The following is a 23,165-nucleotide window of genomic DNA, read 5'->3' as shown; positions in this document are numbered from 1 at the left end:
CGCCGCAGGCGGATCTACCCGTGGCTCCGCACTGCTCGGCTCCGCGACGCACCCACGTCCCCGCCGTATGCTGCCCCTGGGTGGCCTGGCCGCTCTCCGCCCGCTGCTCCGCGCTCTCCGGCCCGCTCTCGTCGCCACCATGAGCACTGGCACCTTCGTCGTCTCGCAGCCGCTCAACTACCGCAGCGGGGCCCGCGTGCAGCCAGCGGACGCCTCGGGCAGCGAGAAGGCCTTCGAGCCCGCCACCGGTACCGGGGTGGCGGGGCGGGGGCGGGGCGCATCCGGAGGGGCGTGGGGAAACCCGGGCGCCCCTCCCCGGGGTCCACCCTCTCTGCGCGAGAAGCAAAGTTGGGAAAGGAAAGCCTTGCTCGAATCCTGGGTTGACCGTGTGCTTGGCGCTGCGGCGGGAACTGGGGCGGACGAGCGGGAGGTTTCTGGTTTGTTTTGTTTTGCTGGGTTTTGTGGGGAGAGAAATGGAAACGTTTCGTGCAAAGCGAAAGGCCTGCTGACGGAGCGCCAGGCTGGCTGGCAGGGGACCGAGCAGTTTGGGGTCCATCGATCACTGTGGACGAGTGAGCAGCCCTAAGCCGCCAGCCCCCTGTTGACTCCAGAGCGAGATGACCTGCTCTTTCTGTTACCCATTTGCAATGTGTGGGGTCCTCAGCCCCTCGCTAAACTGGCTGTTCCTATTTGTAATAGAGTGGCAGGTTTGCAAAACTCTCTGAGAAGAAAGCAGAGCCCCTGGAGTTCTTGTGGGAGGGGAAGGAATGCTGTGTCAGCATAAACTAGTCCGGAAGGGAGAGTCAGTCTCAGCTCTGGGTTTATGAGTTGAGGAAAACTGATCATATTTTGTCCCAGAACAGAGATACCGAATAAGCTTGGAGTAAGAAAAGGAGACACTGGATTTTTCGTTTTTTTATAATGGAGAGAAAAAAACCACACAACTTTCCTGTGTTTAGGAATTATTGTTTTCTGATGTTGCTGTTTATTAACCATGCTCATGAAGTGTTAGTGCTATGCAATAATTTATATAGACTATAGCCTGGGGATTTAAGGTTGATTTTACAAGATCCCTGAGCTACTCAAACCTTTGTTAAGGGGTGTGGCAAGATTAACCACTGGGAAGCTCATGTTTAATAGGGGAGGGCCGGGATCCTGAACCACAAGTTCAGGGTGTGTTTGGGGCCTGGGACTAGAGCTTGGCTGATTATGTAATATGGTTGTTTCTCTGCAGAGAAGTCTGCAGCTTTCATTAGATTCTTTTTTTTTTTTTTTTTTTTAATTTTTCTGAAGCTGGAAACAGGGAGAGACAGTCAGACAGACTCCCGCATGCGCCAGACCGGGATCCACCCGGCACGCCCACCATGGGGTGATGCTCTGCCCACCAGGGGGCGATGCTCTGCCCATCCTGGGCGTCACCATGTTGCGATCAGAGCCACTCTAGCGCCTGGGGCAGAGGCCACAGAGTCATCCCCAGCGCCCGGGCCATCTTTGCTCCAATGGAGCCTTGGCTGCGGGAGGGGAAGAGAGAGACAGAGAGGGAAAGCGTGGCGGAGGGGTGGAGAAGCAGATGGGCGCTTCTCCTATGTGCCCTGGCCGGGAATCGAACCTGGGTCCTCCGCACGCTAGGCCGACGCTCTACCGCTGAGCCAACCGGCCAGGGCTCATTAGATTCTTAAAGGGGTCAGTGACCCCCCAAATAGAGTTAAGAACTGCTGCATGTGAGTGATCACTAAGTCAAACCATACTTAATAGACAAGAAGGGGCTGGAAAAGGAAACTTGAATCCATAATACTCTGAATGTGTGCAACGGTGTGAAGTCACACTGACTTGTCTTGTCCTTCTAGGCCGGGTGATAACTACTTTCACGTGCTCTGGAGAGAAGGAAGTCAACTTGGCTGTTCAAGATTCAAAGAGTGCCTTCAAAATATGGAGTAAAAAATCTGGTCTGGAGCGTGGCCGAATCCTTCTGGAGGCTGCCAGGATCATAAGGGTGTGTTGGTGTGTTTTTAATTTATTCCCCTCCAAAAGTTTTTTTTTTGCATTGCCCGGCAGAGGGCCCTTGAGGATGATTTGCAAGTTCAACTTCAATGCACTGTTAGGTTATAACTTTTTTTAAATGAAATTGAAATGCATTTCCCTCTGCTCACCTGGATCTGTTCAACCAGTTTTCTTTCAGGCCGTTCGATCTGGACCTTGGCTCCCTGTGCCATCTGCCTGGCCAGCTTCCTGTTGCGTCTTTGTTTGAGCAAGCCTCCAGTGCTTTGCAGCTTGAACCTCAGAGAGAGGGACAGAGACAGGCAGACAGCAGGAAGGGAGAGAGATGAGAAGCATCAATTCTTCCTTGTGGCATCTTAGTTCATTGATTTCTCATATGTGCCTTGGCCTGGGGGGGGGGCTATAGCAGACTGAGTGACTGTTGGTCAAATAAGTTTTTCTTTCTTCTTTTTTTTCTTTTTTTTTGTGTATTTTTCTGAAGTTGGAAACGGGGAGGCAGTCAGACAGACTCCCGCATGCGCCCGACTGGGATCCACCCGACTGGGAGCCGGCATGCCCACCAGGGGGCGATGCTCTGCCCATCTAGGGCATCACGCTGTTGCAACCAGAGCCATTCTAGCGCCTGAGGCAGAGGCCATAGAGCCACCCCCAGCGCCCGGGCCAACTTTGCTCCAATGGAGCCTTGGCTGCAGAAGGGGAAGAGAGAGATAGAGAGGAAGGAGAGGGGGAGGGGGTGGAGAAGCAGATGGGCGCTTCTCCTGTGTGCCCTGGCCGGGAATCGAACCCGGGACTCCTGCACGCCAGTCTGACGCTCTACCACTGAGCCAACTGGCCAGGGCCAAAATAAGTTTTTAAATACGACATATGTTTGCTCGCTTTTGGTGTGGGAGATAGGCTGTAAGCTGGCAAAGTTGTTATAGCCTAAAGCAGGGGTCCCCAAACTACGGCCCGTGGGCCGCATGCGATCCCCTGAGGCCATTTATCTGGCCCCCACCGCACTTCCAGAAGAGGCACCTCTTTCATTGGTGGTCAGTGAGAGGAGCATAGTTCCCATTGAAATACTGGTCAGTTTGTTGATTTAAATTTACTTGTTCTTTATTTTAAATATTATATTTGTTCCCGTTTTGTTTTTTTTTACTTTAAAATAAGATATGTGCAGTGTGCATAGGGATTTGTTCATAGTTTTTTTTTATAGTCTGGCCCTCCAACGGTCTGAGAGACAGTGAACTGGCCCCCTGTGTAAAAAGTTTGGGGACCCCTGGCCTAAGGCTTAGTTTTAAGACTAAACCTTTCCCACCCTGGGGTGGTGTACTCTCATGAGGATTCCCATTATGCCTCAGATAAGAGACTTTGTATCAGAGACTTTCTTGTTTGTATATTGGATTAAAGGTTTTGATTCCTACAATATAAAATGGGGCACACTGGGAGCTTGCTCTCTCTTGGTTCCTGAGATTAGCATTGGAGAGCAGAGAGCAGAAAAAGGCCACGTGGAGGAGAGGAGAGGCAGCCAAGATGGTGGAATGCTGAAGGAGAAGCCAGTTTGTGCAGAGAGAAGGAGATGGGAAACAGAGGTGAATAAGGCTGGTGAGGTTAGAAACCTTTGATTCTAGTAAACTTGGATAAGTATGGTTTTGGGAGCCCTGAATGGAAAGGGAAGTGTTTTCCTACTGTGTGTATTTCTTGCCCATCGGGTGCAAGCTAGGATTAAAGCTAATGACCCACCAATTCTTGGCTCCGTTGTTTCATTACTGTCTGTCCGAATCTTATGCGAACCTACATGGACCAGGCAGCTGTGAGCGTGGTCATGCCTACTGGCTTTACAGTGACCCCTTGCTCGAGCCAGCGACCTTGGGCTCAAGCTGATGAGCCTTGCTCAAACCAGATGAGCCTGTGTTCAAGCTGGCAGACCTCGGGGTCTCGAACCTGGGTTTTCCGTATCTCAGTCCAACGCTCTATCCACTGCGCCACCGCCTGGTAGGCTGAACCTCCTTGTGTTGTAAAGTACTGTACCTTAATCCACGGGTTATGGAGAGACTGTAAGGTATTTTTCCTCACTGAAAAAGGAAGGGGCCTGTGCCATGAAGTGTGGAATAATAAAAGGCTTTATTGACTACAGAGCGTTCCTGTTGGACGAGGTTCCCTGGTCCCGGGGACATGGAGGCCAGGGAAGTCGCATGGGGTGACCTGTGTGGGAGATATTTAAAGGGTCCCGTCTAGGGTGGTCGAGCTAATATGACGTGGTGAAATCTCACTGGCTGGCAGACCGTTGCTTTTACCGAAGGGCTCCTGAGAAGTTCCTTTTGGCATGCTTGGTTGTGGGCAGGCAGTTCTAGCCAATGTTTCCGGGTCTAGTGTCTCATGTGACCGCCCCCCATTGCTGACTACCCCACATTCTGATCTTTTGTGTTAATTAGGGGCGCCGCTTATTTGTCTGGTTACTTCCTGCTGATTAGGGGCATCGTGGGGAGGGGGAGATTGGAAGGTGGTAGCTTTGAGGGGTGTCAGGAGGAACATCTGTTTGGCCGTGACTGGAGAAACTTCGCGGATGGGTCCTGTAAGGATTTAAAAAAAAAGAGGAGTAATAGGGGGATCTGCAGGGTCCAGCCTTTGGTGAGCTGGAGGTGGGTGGCCCAGTGGTTCCAAACTGCCAGCAATCCTGCATGAGGGTAAGCTTGAGGTGAGAGACATGGTTACAAATAAGGGTAGCATTGATTATGGGGGAGCCCTTGGTATTGAGGAATGGTAGGAGTAAGTGGGAAGATGCTGTCAGCTGGATAGTGGCTCTGAGACTGTAGAATATCTCGACCCAGAAAGGGTACAGGGCACGATGCCATAACTAAGAACGAGTGCGAAAAGGGGATTCCGTCCAAACTGCATGTCAGGGGTGGCGTGCGAAGGTGAAAGGAAGGGGTCCCATTCATTCCCATAACCAAGACCTGTGAGGGAATTAGAGGTCCAGAGTGTGATGGCAAAACAGTAAGGGCAGCTCCCATGTCCACAAGAAATGAGATGAACTTACCTGTTCTTGTGGCATTACCCTGGGTTTGGTGAGGATGATGGGGGATTTCCGAGTCCAGGCCGTGTCAGGGTAAGCTGGAGGTCTAGGAGTTCGAATGATGGGCCCGTCTGGCTAGCTTGGCCTCCCATCTGGGTGGCCTGTCCTCCACATAGAGACGTTAAGGATGAGCCTGCTCTCTCTCTCTCTCTCTCTTTCTCTCTCTGTTTCTCCCTCTCCTCTCTAAAATGAATAAATAAAAAAATTTAAAAAAAAATGCCTGACCTGTAGTGGCGCAGTGGATAAAGCGTCGACCTGGAAATGCTGAGGTTGCCGGTTCGAAACCCTGGGCTTACCTGGTCAAGGCACATATGGGAGTTGATGCTTCCAGCTCCTCCCCCCCTTCTCTCTCTCTGTCTCTCCTCTCTCTCTCTCTCTCTCTCTCTCTCTCTCTTTCTCTCTCTGTTTCTCCCTCTCCTCTCTAAAATGAATAAATAAAAAAATTAAAAAAAAAAAAAAAAAAAAAGGATGAGCCTGCTGCCCAAAGGGGGCAGTTGCTCTGCTAGTGACTGGGCTGCTTGCAATTAGGGCAGGGTTGGGTGGCCTCAGGCAGGGGCACTGCTGGGACTAATGACCCTCCTTGCCACACTTAAAGCAAGCTGCTGGTGGGATTCCTCTTTGCGGCCCGGACTTAGGTCGAGCACCTTCTGTGCCTTGCCCCTGTTGCTCTGCCGACCTTAGGGCTGCCACAAGAGCCTGGGTTTGGAGTGTTGCCTTCTGCTGCATGTGGGCCTGGTGAACAGCCTTGGCCTGTTCCTACTAGTCATGACCACTGAAATTTTAAATGCCATGTTCACAGGTCCTGGATAGGGGTCTGGGGGTTAGAATAAAAGGAGTGGTACTCCTGGGGAGCCCGGCACCCAGATCTGGCCAGAAACGTCTGAGCCAGAGGCAGGACAGGGCCAGAACTTCCTGCAAGAAAATTGGGGTTGGGCGTCCTGCAAACCGGTGTAAGAGCCAATGGCAGGCTGAGAATGGCCTGATAGAGGAGGGGCTTAAGAACACAGAGGAGAAGGGAGGGGCCCCTGGCCAGCAGGGGAGGAGAAAGAGAGACTGGTATTTGCAGGTGAATGAGAAACAGGATCCAGCAAAGAGAGGAGAGGGGGCTCTTGGAGGGAAGAGACCCAAGTGAAAGAGGTCCGCAGAGGGACCAGAGAGGGGTCCCGAGAGAGGGGCGCCCCCGGGGGTCAGGCAGGAGGGGGAGAGAGTTGGGGATCGGGCAAAGGAGGAAAGATTTGGAGCAGAGGGTTTAGGTGAGGTTTCTCTGGCCGGAAAAAGAGCCTGCGCCCTGTAGCAGGTGCTGCAGAGAATAGGACGGGAGTGCGAATAACTAGAAGCCTTGAATTTAAGGGATCTCCAACCAGTTCCCAGCTTTTTTCGGTGATATTTAAATTGGTGAGGGTGTTAAAACTGAAAGTCCCTTCAGGAGGCTACCTGGTCTGATTATCCAGTGGGTTCTGTGGCCTGGCCACAGCGGAGAAGAACAGTTTCTTCTTCTTTAGGGAGGGAGAGATTTCGGATAAGGCAACTCCAGGAGTATTTTTGAATTAGGTTTAGATTCCTGTGCCCCGACGGCCATCCTCAGTTCTCGGAGTGGTCAGAGTTAAGCATTGGCGTCCTGCAACTCAGTTTCTGGCCACCAGATAGTCAAGTAAAGTGGATGTGCTTGTGACGTCTCCATAGGCACACATGTACTCGGAACGGAAAGAGGTCCCTGACGCAGCTGAGGTTTCGGACAGGGAGTCTCGGCGGAAAGAACTGAGGGAAGGCTGGAGGCAGGGGATTTACTGCACCGTGTGCTGAAGTGGGTGGAAGGTCGGAGGTCCTGGTTCTTTCTCGGAGGGGAAGGGAAGAGGAGCAGTCCTTACGGACTTCAACTCCTCCCGGGTTTCGGCACCAAATGTAAGGTATTTTTCTCCCTGAGAAGGAAGGAAAGGGCCGAAGCCACAAAGTGTGGAATAGTAAAGGCTTTATTGAGTACAGAGTGCTTCCTGTCGGATGAGGTTCCCTGGTCCCGGGGACATGGAGGCCAGGGAAGTCGCATGGGGTGACCCATGTGGAAGATATTTAAAGGGTCCTATCTAGGGTGGTCGAGCTAATATGACATGGTGAAATTTCACTGGCTGGCAGATGGTCGCTTTTTCCAAAGGGCTCCTGGGAAGTTTCTTTTGGTGCGCCTGGATGTGGGCGAGTGGTTCTAGCCAAAGTTCCCGGGTCTGGTGTCTCATGTGACCGTCCACCATTGCTGACCACCCCACAGAGACACCAAGTCCAAATGAATTTTTGAGGAGTTTATTAATTAGCCGGCTAGCTACACGGGGCACAATCCCAAATCCTGTAGAAAGTCCCCACCATTCTGTGGCTAATTTTATAGACCAAATCACATACCATTTGGGTTGGGTGAGGAGGGGTTTGTGATCCCTTTGTCTAGAGGTATCCATTACTCTTACGACTTTAGGATGGGAGGGTGACTCAGAGTTTAGGAATTCTTAAGGTACATAACATTCTTTTCTAAAGGCTTTTAAGAAAGGAGAAGTGAAGGGATTCTTAGATAAGTTCTATCTTTCTTACTCTGTAAATTATGACTTATCTGACCCAGTTGTCCTTGCAAGCCAGGAAGCTCCAGGAGCATTCTTCTCCCTTCATTCTCCACAGAAAGGAGGGGCAAGCAGCCTGACTTTTCCTTTTTAAAATGGCGTTGCCAGTACTAAGTTTTAACAGTTCTTTGGCACCTTATCACACTTTCCTTTTGAACTAGGTGCACTTGTCTCTTTTTACTTTCTCCTCTGATGACTCTAAGTTCTCCTTCCAGTTTCAGATTTGTTTTTACCTTAATTGCCTTGGGAAGAGGTCAGAGATTCATACACATTCTCCTCTTACAAAGCAAAGTTAAAGTTTTTTACAGTCTTAAAAAGCAAACAAGCCTGACCAGGTGGTGGCGCAGTGGATAGAGCATCAGATTGGGATGCGGAGGACCCAGGTTCGAGACCCCCAGGTCGCCAGCTTGAGCGCGGCTCATCTGGTTTGAGCAAAGCTCACCAGCTTGGACCCAAGGTCGCTGGCTTGAGCAAGGGGTTTCTCGATCTGCTGAAGGCCCGTGGTCAAGGCACATATGAGAAAGCAATCAATGAACAACTAAGGTGTCGCAACAAAAAACTAATGATTGATGCTTCTCATCTCTCTTCGTTCCTGTCTGTCTGTCCCTATCTATCCCTCTCTCTGTCTCTATAAAAAAGAGCCTGACCTGTGGTGGCGCAGTGGATAAAGTGTCAACCTGGAAACGCTGAGGTTGCCGGTTCAAAACCCTGGGCTTGCCTGGTCAAGGCACATATGGGAGTTGATGCTTTCTGCTCCTCCCCCCTTCTCTTTCTCTCTCTCTCTCTCCCCTCTCTATAATGAATAAATAAAATATTTATAAAAAAATAAATAAAATTATATAAAAAAAGAAAGAAAAAAAGGCAAACAAGCTAGATGCGCGTTGCAGGGAATTATAAAACTCAGAAGGATATAGACCAGAAGCACGGAAATCTCTGAGGTAGAGAAGGGATTGGGGGAGAAGCAGATGGTCGCTTCTCCTATGTGCCCTGACCGGGGATCTAACCCAAGATATTTACACGCCAGCCTGACTCTCTACCACTGAGCCACCAACCAGGGCTGCAAATATCCTTCCCTTACATATTTAATCCTTTCATCTTCTTTGGGGGGGAAAAACACATTATTTAGGTCTTTTTTTTTAGGTCTGATTTCCCAAATGTTTTTATTTTTTCCGAAGCCATCTCCGGCATCTTGAACTTGTAAGTTACAACTGGGAACAGTATGTGAACAAAGGATTGATGAGTTTGAGTGTTAGAAGTTAGTGCTGTACATCTTCGGGTGAATTAAAGCCATGCGTGGGCATCACTTTTTACCTGCTGATTGCATAGTGGGCTATTTTGCATAACTTTCCTAAAGACGGTTCTCTTCTACAGTATACAAGCAAACACATGTGTACATGTGTAATCTTCACTTCTTAAAACAGTCTTTTTCATATGATCTTGAAATGTCTTAACTCCAGGACAGTTAACTTGGTGAGAGAACAGGGCAGCTGCTTACCAAGTGGTGCATGGTAATGTGTTAATGGCCCCCTTTGGCCCACAGGAGCGGAAGGGTGAAATTGCCACTGTGGAGACCATCAACAACGGCAAGTCCGTCTTTGAGGCCCGCCTGGACATTGACACCTCCTGGCAGTGCCTGGAATACTATGCGGGCCTGGCTGGGGCCATGGCTGGTAAGTCCCCCGCCAGCCTTCCGCCACCTGCTGCCCAGATTGAGGGGGCAGAGCCTGGGGGGAGGGCCAAGGTTCCGGGAGTAAGATGGGCCTCCGTCTCCCGTATTTCACGTCATGCACGTGATCTGGATGCCCGGGGGTTTTCGAGGGTGACCACGGGTGTGAGGATGGCGAGTACTCCTCCTTACTTGGGGAGGATGCTCAGAAGCAGGGAGAGGCGGAGTGCAACGTGCAGGGGGTACCCTGTGCCGCCAGCAGCCGGGAGGCTGGTGGGGGACAGGTGAGGCCAGATGTTGGGGAGGCCCTGGGAAGAGCAGACCCACCTCCTTTTTGCTCCTGTCTCCCCATAGGCGAGCACATCCAGCTGCCAGGTGGCTCCTTCGGTTACACCCGGCGGGAGCCGCTGGGTGTGTGCGTGGGCATAGGCGCCTGGAACTACCCCTTTCAGATAGCCTCCTGGAAGTCAGCCCCAGCATTAGCTTGTGGTAAGAGAGTGTCCCTCCACTGGGAGCCTGTGCCCTCTGCCCCACCTGTGCACACTCATGCACACTCATGTGCACACTCACACACATACTTTGCACCCCACAAGGCCTTAGCTGGGCATGCGAAGCCTCAGAGAGGACGTGTCCACTCCGCCGGCCCTGAGGGAGTTTGCCTTGCGGGTTGAGCACACACACGGCATCTTTGTCATTCCTGTCTGCGTGTACCTCGTCTGGTTCTGTTTTGGGGAAGGAAGTTAGCTGTGGTCTTGGAGGTCTTTTCTGTCAGGCTGAATTAGATTTGTCTTCGCTGTGAGGTATCTTCCGTTCTGGACGTGAATGTCTGCGTCGGGCAAGCCCGTCGAGGAGTCAGATTTGGTGGGACAGAGAATGGGTGGTCTAAGAAGGGAACCCCCCCCCCCATTTGTGTTGAAAGGAAGAAGGCCCAAGGCTCCTGTGACGGAAGCCTGGGCCGACTGGCCCCAATCACCATCCCATACCAGGGAGATGGATCCGTGGGCACGGACATCTGTCTGAACAGGCGTAAGGTTGGGGGGGGGTGTCAAGGGGTGGCCGCCTTCAGTTCTTCTCTGTGCTCCTGTGCACGCCTGAGCCGTGGAGGGGAAATAGTGCGATGCTGCGGCTTTAGGGACTTGGTGCATTCTTTAACCTCCCCGGTCTCCAATCGCAACTTTTGTAGACTGGGACTGATCCTGCCTTCTTCCTTCTGTGAAGCAGGTGTCAGATGAGATGACACAGAGGGACATGCAGGTGTGGGATGGTGGGTGACTGAGGGGGCGTGTGGTTTGAGGTCCCTATAATGAGAGACCGAAGGAGGAGGAACAAGATACATTTGTACCTTGATAATGCTTTTGGCCCAGGATTTGGTGGGACAGGGAATGGGTGGAGATGTTCTTGCCTTGTCCTCTAGTCCTGTCCCGAGATGATCACCCACGTGTGTGTGTGTGTGTGTGTGTGTGTGTTGGGCTCATGCAGGAAATGCCATGGTCTTTAAGCCGTCCCCCTTCACGCCCGTGTCTGCCCTGCTGCTGGCGGAGATCTACACACAGGCGGGGGCGCCGCCCGGCCTCTTCAACGTGGTACAGGGAGGGGCTGCCACGGGCCAGTTTCTATGTCAGCATCCCGATGTGGCCAAGGTCTCCTTCACCGGCAGCGTGCCCACTGGCACGAAGGTGAGATCGCACCTTCCAGGGCAATGCGGGTGGCATTGGGCTGTGGATGCCAGGCCCCTAAGACCCCAGATGGAGGCCTGCCCTCTGACCTCTCCTGCTCCTCATGGGAGGGGGCTGTGGGTCGAGGGAAACTTCACACGTGAGAAGGAGGGGCGGACTCTCAGGTAGGCGGAAGCCATCACCTCCTATGTCTCAGGCAAGCCCCGGGCTGCTACATGTGTGATGTGATGATTCCACTTGTCTGCAGCTGCCACCTCAGAAGGAAGGGTGTTTTTCTCAGTTTATTTCACATTTGTTGTTGAGACCTTAATTAGTGCTCTGAGCTCTGTCTGCCCTGAACACAGTAGCACAGAGAGTTTCTGTCCTTGACCCATGGGTGAGTTGACAGGATTTTAAAAATGAATTCCCTGTCCCGGATGTATGCTCCTTGGTCTGGGAAAGGATCTTTCAGTGGACGGGGGCAGCGTACATTGATCACAGGCTGTGTAGTCCACAATGACTTGGGAGGCCAGGGTCCAGGCCCCCCCACCCCCTGCGTGCCATCTCCTCTGTGCTTACCTCCTGAGTGCGTCTGTTCTCGTTCCCTAAGATCATGGAGATGTCGGCGAAAGGAATCAAGCCGGTCACCTTGGAACTCGGAGGCAAGTCTCCCCTGATCATCTTCTCAGACTGCGACCTGGAGAACGCCGTGAAGGGTGCGCTGATGGCCAACTTCCTCACGCAAGGCGAGGTGCGTGCTCGCCCCGGGGAGGAGCTGGAAGGGTGTCTCCACCCCTGCATGAAACAGAGTGTTCTAGAGAACCTTCTTACTTGGAAATGAGGTCAGACATACAGGAAAGTTGCACAGACAGTGCAAAGAATTCTCCTGAACCTTTTTTTTTTTTTAAAGATTTTATTTATTCATTATAGAGAGGGGAGAGAGAGAGAGAAGGGGGGAGGAGGAGAAAGCATCAACTCCCATATGTGCCTTGACCAGGCAAGCCTAGGGTTTTGAACCGGCAACCTCAGTGTTTCCAGGTTGATGCTTTATCCACTGCGCCACCACAGGTCAGGCTCTCCTGAACCTTTGAGCCGGGTTTCTAAAATGTTAATTATGTTTACTTTGTCATTCTGTCTGTAATATACCTATCACTTTTTTTTTTCTGAACTGTTCAAAAGTTGCCGGCATAAGATCTCCAACCTCTTAAATACTTAGCATTTCCTGAAGACAAGTACGTTCTCTTATGCTCAGTGAACTTGGGAAAAGCAATAGGCTGTTACTCAGTCCGCAGATCTTATTCAGAGTTCTCCTTTCTTGACCTCTGTCCTTTTAGCAGAAGAAAACAAATTTTTTTTCTGTCAAAGATCTAATGGAAGAGGGTCATTGCCTTTAGCCATCCCTGTTGTCTCCTTCCATTGGGAGCAGGTCCTAGTCACTCTTAGCTTTCAGGACCTGGATGTTTTTACAGGGTATAGTCCATTGATTTTGTGGAAGGTCCCTCTGATTGGGTGTGCCTGGGGGTTCCCTTTGATTAGATACAGGGTTTGCATTTTTTGCCCCCTCCACCCAAAAAATCCCATCGCAAAAGTGATGTTTTGTTCTCAATGGTGTCGTTAACTTTGATAATTTTGATCGCTTGTTTCATGCGGTTCTTCGTGCAAAGCTACTGTTTCTCGCTTCAAGGTCACTAACTGTCAGGTGGGACACAGAGAGATGGTTCTGTCCCCACCATACTGAACCCACACCAGTTTAGTGCCCTTTTGATGTTTGCTGGGAAACAGCGTTCATTACAGTGCTCGCTGCATGGTGATATTTCGAGTTTGTTATCCCTTCCACGTTTATTTAGTTCACTTTTTACTAAGAAAATGAACATTCCCTGGTCTTCTGTTTCCCATTCCTTTACTTCTCTCGCCACAGACCTGTGGGCCCTTACGTCACCCTGTGGGTTAGTTTAACCCACTGCTTGTGTATTTTGATGCTCAAATACTTGTACTTGGCAAGGCAGGTGCGAGCCCCCTTCTGTGACCTTGTGATGTTTCCTCACCCGTCTTTGAGCACGTACCTGCTGGCACAGCGAGTTGTCCCAGATGCGCCTCGCACGTGCCCTGGCAGCAGGATGCATCTAAGGAGCCCTGGTTTCGTTCAGTGGTCAATGGTATTGAGAGACCAACGTCAGGGTGCCAAGCGGGCTTCTTCCTGGTTCTCCTGCCTCCAGACCTCTCCCAGGCTGGAGCTGGGGGGTAGATATTGGTACCTATGTTTATACATCCATATGCATATACATGCACGCGCATACTTGCACACACATCTACTTCTGAGTGTCTCTGTATTAATAACAACTCGCTCACATGGATATCTCTAATCATTCCGCTGCTACAGGGTTTATTTTCGCCTTCCCCCTTCCACTGTTATTCTCTGAAGGAGAAGTTTGGTATCTGTTACCTGTTGAATGTTTATTTAACTGCTCAGCCCTAGAATACGTTGATAGTGGTTTCAGATTTGTGAAAAATAAACCTTCTAACGAGAGCTCATATTTTCTTTTTGTGGCAGTTCTTCCTGTCTTTGGCCTGCGGGCGTAGTGAAAATTGTGTGTCCAAACGGTTAATCGGGTCAGTTCTTCCTTCACCACCTTCGTGTCCAGTAACAAGGTCACTTATTTCCGTTTTGTTTCATTTGAGGTTTATCCCTCCCCCCCGACTTTGAAGTTTTGTCTGTTGTGGTTAGAGGAAGTACTGACGAGGTTCTAGGTAGCAGAATTTTACAGAAAGCCACAGAAGTATTGGTCCTCCTGCCCGTGTGTGACCCGTCCCCGTCCCTCTTGGAGGCTGCCGGCCCTGTCGGTTTCTGCTGTTCCCTTCCTCTGTTTCCTTTTACATGAGTGAGCAGATACTCGTGTATTCTCCCACCTCTCTCTCATGCACGGGAGGTGGCGCATCAGAGGTATTTCCTTGCCTGTCGCTTTCTGATCTGACACATCCTGGAAATCACTGTTTCACTCTGTAGAACTCCCCCCCCCACCTTTTTTTTGTACCTGCCTGGTGTAATTCTTTCCACAGCTGGTAGCATGTGAACAGGATTTATGTTCTTGTCTGTGGGAGAGTGAACACTCACTATTTGTGATTTTGGACAGTAACACAGGCTAGAAAATGCCCTGCGTTTTTATTGGGTTCAAGGCCCGAGTTCTGAACTGTTTTTACTCTGTCTCCTCCCAAGCTTCCTTCTTTTTTTTTTTTTGTATTTTTCTGAAGCTGGAAAGGGGAGAGACAGTCAGACAGACTCCTGCATGTGCCCGACCAGGATCCACCCGGCACGCCCACCAAGGGCGACGCTCTGCCCACCAGGGGGCGATGCTCTGCCCATCCTGGGCATCGCTATGTTGCGACCAGAGCCACTCTAGTGCCTGAGGCAGAGGCCACAGAGCCATCCCCAGCACCCGGGCCATCTTTGCTCCAATGGAGCCTTAGCTGCGGGAGGGGAAGAGAAAGACAGAGAGGAAGGAGAGGGGGTGGGGTGGAGAAGCAGATGGGCGCCTCTCCTGTGTGCCCTGGCCGGGAATCGAACCCGGGACTTCTGCACACCAGCCAACGCTCTACCACTGAGCCAACCGGCCAGGGCCCCTTCTTATTCTTAAATGTGCAGCCAAGTCAGGTGGCCAATAGGAGCAGATAGGAGAGGGCCTGAGGGTCATATGGATTTATTAAGGGCCTTAATAAAATTTAAACGAACACAAAAAGATGTAAGTTTTACCTCGGGGGGCTGACGGTTTGTACTGAAGGGGCAACATGTCCACAATTACATGTGTGATCCCCTTCAGTGTGGAGGCAGACAGACTCCCGCACGTGCCCTACTGGGATCCACCCGGCATGCCCGCTAAGTGGCAATGCTCATCCCCTCTGGGGCGTTGCTCTGCTGCAACTGGAGCCATTTTAGTGCCTGAAGTGGAGGCCATGGAGCCGTCCTCAGCGCCTGGGCCAACTTTGCTCCAATAGAGCCATGGCTGAGGGAAGGGAGGAGAAACACAGAGAGAAAGGGGAGAGGGGGAAGGGTGGAGGTGGGCACTTCTTTTGTGTGTCCTGGCCGGGAATCGAACCTGGGACTTCCACATGCTGGGCCGATACTCTACTGCTGAGCTAACGGGCCAGAGCTAGGGGTAACTTTTAAATTATTTTTATTTACTTTATTTTATTTTTTTACAGAGACAGAAAGAGAGTCAGAGTGAGGGATAGACAGGGACAGACAGACAGGAACGGAGAGATGAGAAGCATCAATTATTAGTTTTTTGTTGCGCATTGCGACACCTTAGTTGTTCATTAATTGCTCTCTCATATGTGCCTTGACCATAGGCCTTCAGCAGACTGAGTAACCCCTTGCTTGAACCAGCGACCTTGGGTCCAAGCTGGTGAATTTTTGCTCAAACCAGATGAGCCCACGCTCAAGCTGGCGACCTCGGGGGTCTCAAACCTGGGTCTTCCGCATCCCAGTCTGACGCTTTATCCACTGTGCCACCGCCTGGTCAGGCGGGGTAACTTTTATAGATGGAAGTAACCTTTAAAAGAGTACACAAGTGTGTGTTTGTTTGTTTTTTAAGCTTAAACCTATGGGATTTTCTCCTTCTCCTTACTCCTCATTTGCACACTGGTCAACCTATGTCTGTTCTCAGGTGTGCTGTAATGGCACGAGGGTGTTCGTGCAGAAGGACATTCTTGACAAATTCACAGAGCAAGTGGTGATGCGGACCCAACGGATAAACATTGGAGACCCCCTCCTGGAGGACACCAGGATGGGCCCTCTCATCAATCGGCCTCACCTGGAGCGGGTCCTTGGGTTTGTTAAACAGGCCAAGGAGCAGGTGCAGAACCCGGGGAGCCAGGGTGGGACGGGGCGGGACAGGGCGGGCGGAATGAGGGGAAAGCCGTCCCCCCCTGCCTGGGAGCTGGGCCCATCCTGTGGCCATCCCCCCTCTGCTCTGGGGCCTGAGGCCATGTCCTGCTCAGTCCTCATGGCAGAGTGACTGAGTACACGTTTGCCCGGGAATGCGGGTGGGGGTTGCGTGTTTAACATCACGTGCGTATTCTGTCTTCTTCCTTGGCAGGGGGCTAAGGTGCTGTGTGGGGGAGACCTGTACATTCCTGAAGACCCCAAACTAAAGGGTGGATACTACATGAGACCTTGTGTGCTGAGTAGGTCCTCTTCTCATTGGCTTTTAAACAGTTTGCGTTCAGTATCAGATGGAAAAGAGTTCTTACCAAGTCTGTGTGGGGTGTCAAGCAAGGGATGGCATATGGTGTCCCCTCACCCATATTTAAGAAATGGAAGTTTGTTACCTCCAAGCTTCTGTACTCCCCTCCCTGGGACAACCAGGTGGGCTCATTCACTGAAGCCTTCCAGGTTCTGCACCTGTTGTTCTGGAAGGCATGGAGATCAAAGGAGAGGAAGTGCATGTTTGATAAAACATGAAGTAATGGATTTTGTTTCTCAAGAACAGTGGTTGGGGGCCCTGGCTGGTTGGCTCAATGGCAGAGTATTAGCCCAGTGTGTGGAAGTCCCAGGTTTGATACCTGGTCAGGGCACACAGGAGAAGCCCCCATCTGCTTCTCCACCCTTCCCCCTCTCTTTCCTCTCTGTATCTCTCTTCCCCTCTCGCAGCCAAGGCTCCATTGGAGTAAAGTTGGCCCAGGCCTGAGGATGGATGGCTCCATGGCCTCCGTCTCAGGCATTAGAATGGCTCCAGTTGCAACAGAGCAACGCCCCAGATGGGCAGAGCATCGCCCCCTGGTGGGCATGCCGGGTGGATCCTGGTCGGGCGCATGCAGGAGACTGTTTGCCTCCCCGCTTCTCACTTTGGAAAAATACAAAAATCAAACAAAAAAAAAAGACGGTTGGGGATACATTCATCTTTGAATGTCAGGTCATCACCATAGCAATGCCCATTCATGAGACAGTGTGGTGGTCATAGTCCTAAAAGTTAGGTGATGTAATAAGAACTTTTAATACCACCTTTCAACCTAAAAGCCTCCAGGTTTGGGTGGTTGGGTACAGTGTTATCCACTGTCCTCACCCAGGTCCCTCCTCGTTGCTTCGGCGGGGCGGGGGAGGACCGCTGCTCTGGAGGCTGCTGCCCCATAATGCATGTTGGTATCCGCTGTGTGCCACGAGGTCCGTGGGCTTTTGAAATTTGTGATGTGGTGACTGTGCTGGTACATACAATCCTGGTCGCCCTGTTAGTGGTTTACGGGTAACTGACACATGGAGTTAGGATTCCACAGAGGCTGTGACCCCGACACTTAGTGTCAAGTTGTCCTGCATGAGGGGCGTCCCATGTGTAGCCACACTGGGAACAGTGAGGGACTTTCTTTGAAGCCATGCACCTGACGGTACGCTGTGAAGTGAAGGCCTGTCAGGGTGTCTCACGCTGTCTGGCTTGCCATCCTGCTTGCAGCCAACTGCAGAGATGATATGACCTGTGTGAGAGAGGAGATCTTCGGGCCCGTTATGGCCATTTTGCCATTTGACACCGAAGCTGAGGTCCTGCAAAGAGCCAACGACATCCCTTTTGGACTGGCCGCCGGCGTGTTCACCAGGTATGTGGAGAAGCCCCTCTCCCACACCGGCTCCGAAGGAGGGGGCTGCTGTCTCTGCTCAGACGGTGACTGATGTGTTCCCATCGGCACTTTCTGTGAAGTCAGAAGATGCCAAAGTAGCATTTGCTTGTTTACCCTGAATGGCTAGAGAGCCCCACTTTGGAGTTTAAGCTGAGCCATAGGCTTGGTCGATAAAAAGTCTCCCCTTTTGCATTGATTTATGGGATAAATATGTAAGGTGCCTCTCTCCGCCTTACATGAAAATGTGCATGTCCAAGAATTTTGAAACCTGTCACTGTACAAGTACTGGGCAGGGTTCTTCCAAAGCACGAATGGTAGTGGCTTCAAGTGATCCCTACCTGGAATGCATTGTAACACACGTCCACATTTTTCTCTTGACTACTGCACATTGAGGGAGTATCCAGTTTTAACGGTTGTAAGTCATGTTGTGATTGATGTCTTTTTATGTAAACTCTAACCACTGTAATACAAGCAAAAAGTGATTTGGAAGCGAAATGCTTTCGACGTGGTTGCAATTGCTCGGTCACATGCAAGCTTGGACAGACTGTCTTTGTCTGTCACAGCAGTTTTCAGGGCCGCTGCCTCCTTGGGATTTTCCTTTTTTTTTTTTTCCAGAGACAGAGAGAGTGAGAGAGGGATATACAGAGACAGACAGACAGGAACGCAGAGAGATGAGAAGCATCAATCATCTGTTTTTTGTTGCGACACCTTAGTTGTTCATTGATTGCTTTCTCATACGTGCCTTGACCGCGGGCCTTCAGCAGACTGAGTAACCCCTTGCTGGAGCCAACGACCTTGGGTCCAAGCTGGTGAGCTTTTGCTCAAACCAGATGGGCCCGTGCTCAAGCTGGTGACTTCGAGGTCTCGAACCTGGGTCCTCCGCATCCCAGTCCAACGCTCTATCCACTGCGCCACCGCCTGGTTAGGCTCCTTGGGATTTTCCCGTTTCTGTGGCAATAAGCAAGGCGACAATATTTCTGTAACTTTGTGGTCCAGGACCTGGGGAGGTGGCCCGAGTCTCCCTGGGGACTTGATGGAACCACGTCTCTGAGCTCCGGAGGGAAGACTGAGGGGCTGCTGCTTTTTCATAAACAAAGAAACAAAACCTGTTTTTGAGAAGAATTAGCACAGAATTGAGAAGGCACAGAGCTCCCCCATCCACATGTTCCCCTCTCCCCACAAGCACAACCTCCTTTTTTATCAACCCCCCTCCCCCAAGACAGTCCATCTGTTATAACTGATGAGCCTGTGCGAACATGTCATTGTCACCCCAAGTCCCCGCCAGGGTCCGCCCTGGGTGCAGCACTATGCGTTCTGCGGGTGTGAACGGGCACCCAGCACCGTGGTCTCACACGTGCCATGTCTGCGCCCTTGCAGCCCAGTGTGGGGTGGCACTTGGACTGGGGGATGGAGTTGGTTTAGTCTCGGCTGTCGCTTTGCTGCCACGACACGGGCAAAGGCCAGTCACAAAGGAGGCGACTTACGGGTGTTTCCATTGTAACAACTTTGCTAGGATAGTTCATGTACTGAACAGCTTGCCCATTGAAAGGGGCCAATTCAGTGTTTTTTAGTTTATTTACAGAGTTGTGCAACCACCCCTATAACCTGATTTTAGAACATTGTCACCAGTTCAAGAGCATTGAGTCACTCCTTGTTCTCTCCTCCAGCCCCTGGCAACCACCAGTCTACTTTTTAATTTTTTTTAATTTTAGTGAGAGGAGGGGGAGGCAGAGATAGACTTCGCATACGCCTTGACTGGGATTCACCCAGTGAGCCCACCAGGGGGCGATGCTCTGCCCATATGGGGCCCTTGCTTTTTGCAACTGAAACCATTTTTTAACACTTGAGGTGGAGACCATGTAGCCGTCCTCAGTGCCCGGGGCCAACTCGCTCCAGTCGAGCCTTGACTGCGGGAGGAGGAGAAAGAGAGAGAAGTGAGGCGGGGGGAGAGAAACAGATGAGCACTTCTCCTGTGTGCCCTGGCAAGGAATCAAACCCGAGACATCCACACGCCAGGCCAGCGCTCTACCACTGAGCCAGCCAGCCAGCCAGGGCTACCTTCTGTCTGTGAATTTGCTCATTCTCGGTATTTTACATAAATGGAGTCATATACAGTGTGACCTTATGTGCTTGGCTACTTTCACTGAGCATGTTGCTCAAGGTTCGTGTGTTGGAGCAGGTGTCAGTAGTTGATTCCTCTCTGTTACCGAATAACATTGCATCATGTGTTAAGCGTGTTCATGCTATGCTGATGGATACTTAGGTGTCTCTGCACTGGGCTGTTGTGAGTAATGGTGGACATCCATACGCGGGTGTCTGTGTTAGACCTGACAGTCAGACCTCCAGGTAAAGTGGCAACAAAGAAACCGAGTAACCCATGCGGTCTTCCTTGCAGGGACATCCAGCGAGCTCACCGCGTAGTGGCCGAGCTGCAGGCCGGGGTCTGCTTCATCAATAACTACAACGTCAGCCCCGTGGAGCTGCCCTTCGGTGGATATAAGAAGTCAGGTGAGGAGCCAGGGACAGGCAGGCCCACTGGATCTCTAGGGGCACGGCCGTCATTCAGCCCTTCCCGACCAGGGTCCTGAACCTGTCTGTCCCAGAGTCACTGGGGAGAGTGGACAGACTCCTCATCCCTACCCCTCAGGCCCTCTGCCCAGTCTCTGGGCATGGGTGTCACCTGGCTAATGTACATCTCTGAAAGGCTTATCTCGTGGGTAGAACTGCTCCTTTTCACAGTGTGTGATCGCTGTAGGAATAAAACCACATCCTGAGCTCCCATCCCAAGAGTGTTTGCCACTGCGGAGTTGCTAGGTTTGTTTTGGGTACCGTGACTCTGATGTTTCAGAAAGCATATATTGTCTTCTCCATTAGGACCCATTAATATCCCTTCATCCGGTACTTATCAGTTATTGTCATTGTCACTACACCGGAGGGCACATGAGTGCTTTCCTCGAGCCCTGCCCATTCCTTCCATTTCCTCAATGATCACGTGGACCTGTCAGCGTCCTGTGGCAGGTCTGCACGCTCAGTATGGCAGGAGGAGTTAGCAACACTTGGAGTGTAGCTGTCACTTTGGGTCCCCTCTGTAGGTTCTGCTGCCTGTAAATGTTCACTGTTTCCTGTAGTCTTCTCATGAAAGTGGGTCTGGACTTTATGGTCCAGCCCCTGGTCTCTGCATACGTTAATGGCCATCACAGTTGGCCACCATGGCAACTCTGACGAACGCTGACGAGGTGGTAGCTGTTGATTTTTTTAGTTGGTCTTTTCCTGGCTTTCCCTAACCGTGGTCCGCTGGTTGTCCTTGCCCCTGTGGGTGCTCGGACGAGCTGTGCACACAGGCCCACATGCAGAGGGGGAACCGGGTGCTATTGTATTATTATGGAACTGTCAGCACCGGGAGAAGTGTGGCCTCATGGGGCCTCCTTGGCCACTTTCCATGCCCCAAATCTAACCTTTGGGGCAGTGCCCACAGGCATACCTGGTGGACAAGAGAAGGACAGAAGGATGGCAGGTCCGCGAGCACCCCGGCCCTACCGCCCAGCCAGCTCTGCTCAGGGGGATTTGGAAACAGCTTGACAAGGGCCTTTGCCACTGAATGGTGCCCTCTGCGGACTTGCATTTTTGGGGACTGGGCCCTGCCTTAGGAGCAAGAGCCTCCTGAAGTCCGGGGCAGACTGACAAGCAGGGCCATGCTGGGATGTAGCTCCTTGAACCCCGAGCCTCACGCACCGGCCATCTGGCAGCAAGTGGCACGTGCTGCCAGCGGGGCGCTTTCCCATGTCTTGCTCTGCAGCCCCTGGGTGCGCCTGAGGACTTCGGCTTCAACTCTTCCGCCCTCTGTTCCTCCACAGTCTGCTGGGCATGCCCGTGTCTGAAGGTCACTGTGACTCTCCAGACCGCTGCACTGATGGCTCCTTGTCACCCCTTGTCTCCCCACCAGGGTTTGGCAGAGAGAACGGCCGTGTGACAATGGAGTATTATTCACAACTGAAGACTGTGTGTGTGGAGATGGGGGACGTGGAATCTGTGTTTTGAAAGCAGGCGGCCAACCCGGTGGTCCTGCGGGCTGAGGATTCGCGAGACCGGCAGAGGCAGCGCACGCGGCATGTCCGGGATTTGGTCATGCAGGGTCCGTGTCTGGCTCCACGTCACTGTCCATTGCTCACTCCTCTTCCCAACAGACGTGTGCAGACGTGCCTTTAGATTCTAATCAAGAAAGTGGTGATTTTCCTGCAAAGCGATTTTCTGCGTGATCTTGAACAGCCAGTAACCCACTTCTGGGACGGGACTGGGATGAAGCTTGTCCCTAGATTCGATTCCCCGCCTCCACCTGCACTCCCTGTGCAGTTCACAGTGAAGAACGGGTTCCCCTTAGGTCTCCCAGTGGACTCAGACAGATGAGTTCAGTTCACTGACCTGCTTTAAGCTCCAGCCCTTTGTCATTCCCCCCAAGAGCTGACAGTTGGGACAGAGAGGGGATCAGACACTGGATGGGTCAGCCCGTGGGAATGTGAGCGTGCTGGAGAAAGTGTTTTGTGTCTGCTCTGGGCTGTGAGGGGAGGCCAAGGGTCCTCTGTCTCTGAGCTCCAGCTCGCTCTCTGCACCTCGACACTAACCTGTTAACTCTGCAGATTACCTGCATACTCCTGCAGCGTACTGGGATCAAATAAAGCACACGGTTCATTCTTTCTGCTTCCTGTTTTTTTTTGTATTTTTCAGAAGCTGGAAACGGGGAGAGACAGTCAGACAGACTCCCGATGCCCCCGACCGGGATCCACCCGGCACGCCCACCAGGGGCGACGCTCTGCCCACCAGGGGGCGATGCTCTGCCCCTCTGGGGCGTCGCTCTGTCGCGACCAGAGCCACTCTAGCGCCTGGGGCAGAGGCCAAGGAGCCATCCCTAGCGCCCGGGCCATCTTTGCTCCAATGGAGCCTCGGCTGCGGGAAGGGAAGAGAGAGACAGAGAGGAAGGAGAGGGGGAGGGGTGGAGAAGCAGATGGGCGCTTCTCCTATGTGCCCTGGCCGGGAATTGAACCCGGGACTCCTGCATGCCAGGCCGATGCTCTACCACTAAGCCAACCGGCCAGGGCCTGCTTCCTGTTTTGAAGCTAAACACTTCTCAAGGTCATTTAGGTCGCAGGCTGGGGCTGGCATGACCCAGATGGCAGTGGGTTTGCTCTTCTCTGGAGTAAGTGCCCGCAGTGGCCCCAGTTTTTTTTTTTTTTTTTTTAAATTAAATTTTATTTATCTTAATTATTTTTTATTTTTTTTACAGAGACAGAGTCAGAGAGAGGGATAGATAGGGACAGACGGACAGGAATGGAGAGAGATGAGAAGCATCAATCATCAGTTTTTCATTGCGACATCTTAGTTGTTCATTGATTGCTTTCTCATATGTGCCTTGACCGCAGGCCTTCAGCAGATGGAGTAACCCCTTGCTCGAGGCTGCGACCTTGGGTCCAAGCTGGTGAGCTTTTGCTCAAACCAGATGAGCCCGCGCTCATGCTGGCGACCTCAGGGTCTCGAACCTGGGTCCTCCACATCCCAGTCCGACGTTCTATCCACTGCGCCACCGCCTGGTCAGGCAG

General features: G+C 51.8%; 1 protein-coding gene across 1 annotated transcript; it reads left to right on the top strand.

The window, feature by feature from the left end:
* Window positions 1–22,263, top strand: ALDH9A1 (aldehyde dehydrogenase 9 family member A1). The gene is made up of 11 exons (XM_066261034.1): window positions 1–248; window positions 1,848–1,993; window positions 9,191–9,320; window positions 9,671–9,805; window positions 10,796–10,992; window positions 11,582–11,722; window positions 15,633–15,821; window positions 16,065–16,152; window positions 17,412–17,553; window positions 19,970–20,082; window positions 21,518–22,263. The coding sequence occupies exons 1-11, from the start codon at window positions 68–70 to the stop codon at window positions 21,610–21,612; spliced, it is 1,557 nt and encodes a 518-aa protein (XP_066117131.1). The 5' UTR covers window positions 1–67; the 3' UTR covers window positions 21,613–22,263.
* The last annotated feature ends 902 nt before the right edge of the window (window positions 22,264–23,165 follow it).

The sequence above is a fragment of the Saccopteryx bilineata genome, chromosome 2 (genome assembly GCF_036850765.1).
Source record: "Saccopteryx bilineata isolate mSacBil1 chromosome 2, mSacBil1_pri_phased_curated, whole genome shotgun sequence".
NCBI classification, from domain to species: domain Eukaryota; kingdom Metazoa; phylum Chordata; class Mammalia; order Chiroptera; family Emballonuridae; genus Saccopteryx; species Saccopteryx bilineata.
This window is presented reverse-complemented; position numbering and strand designations above follow the sequence as displayed.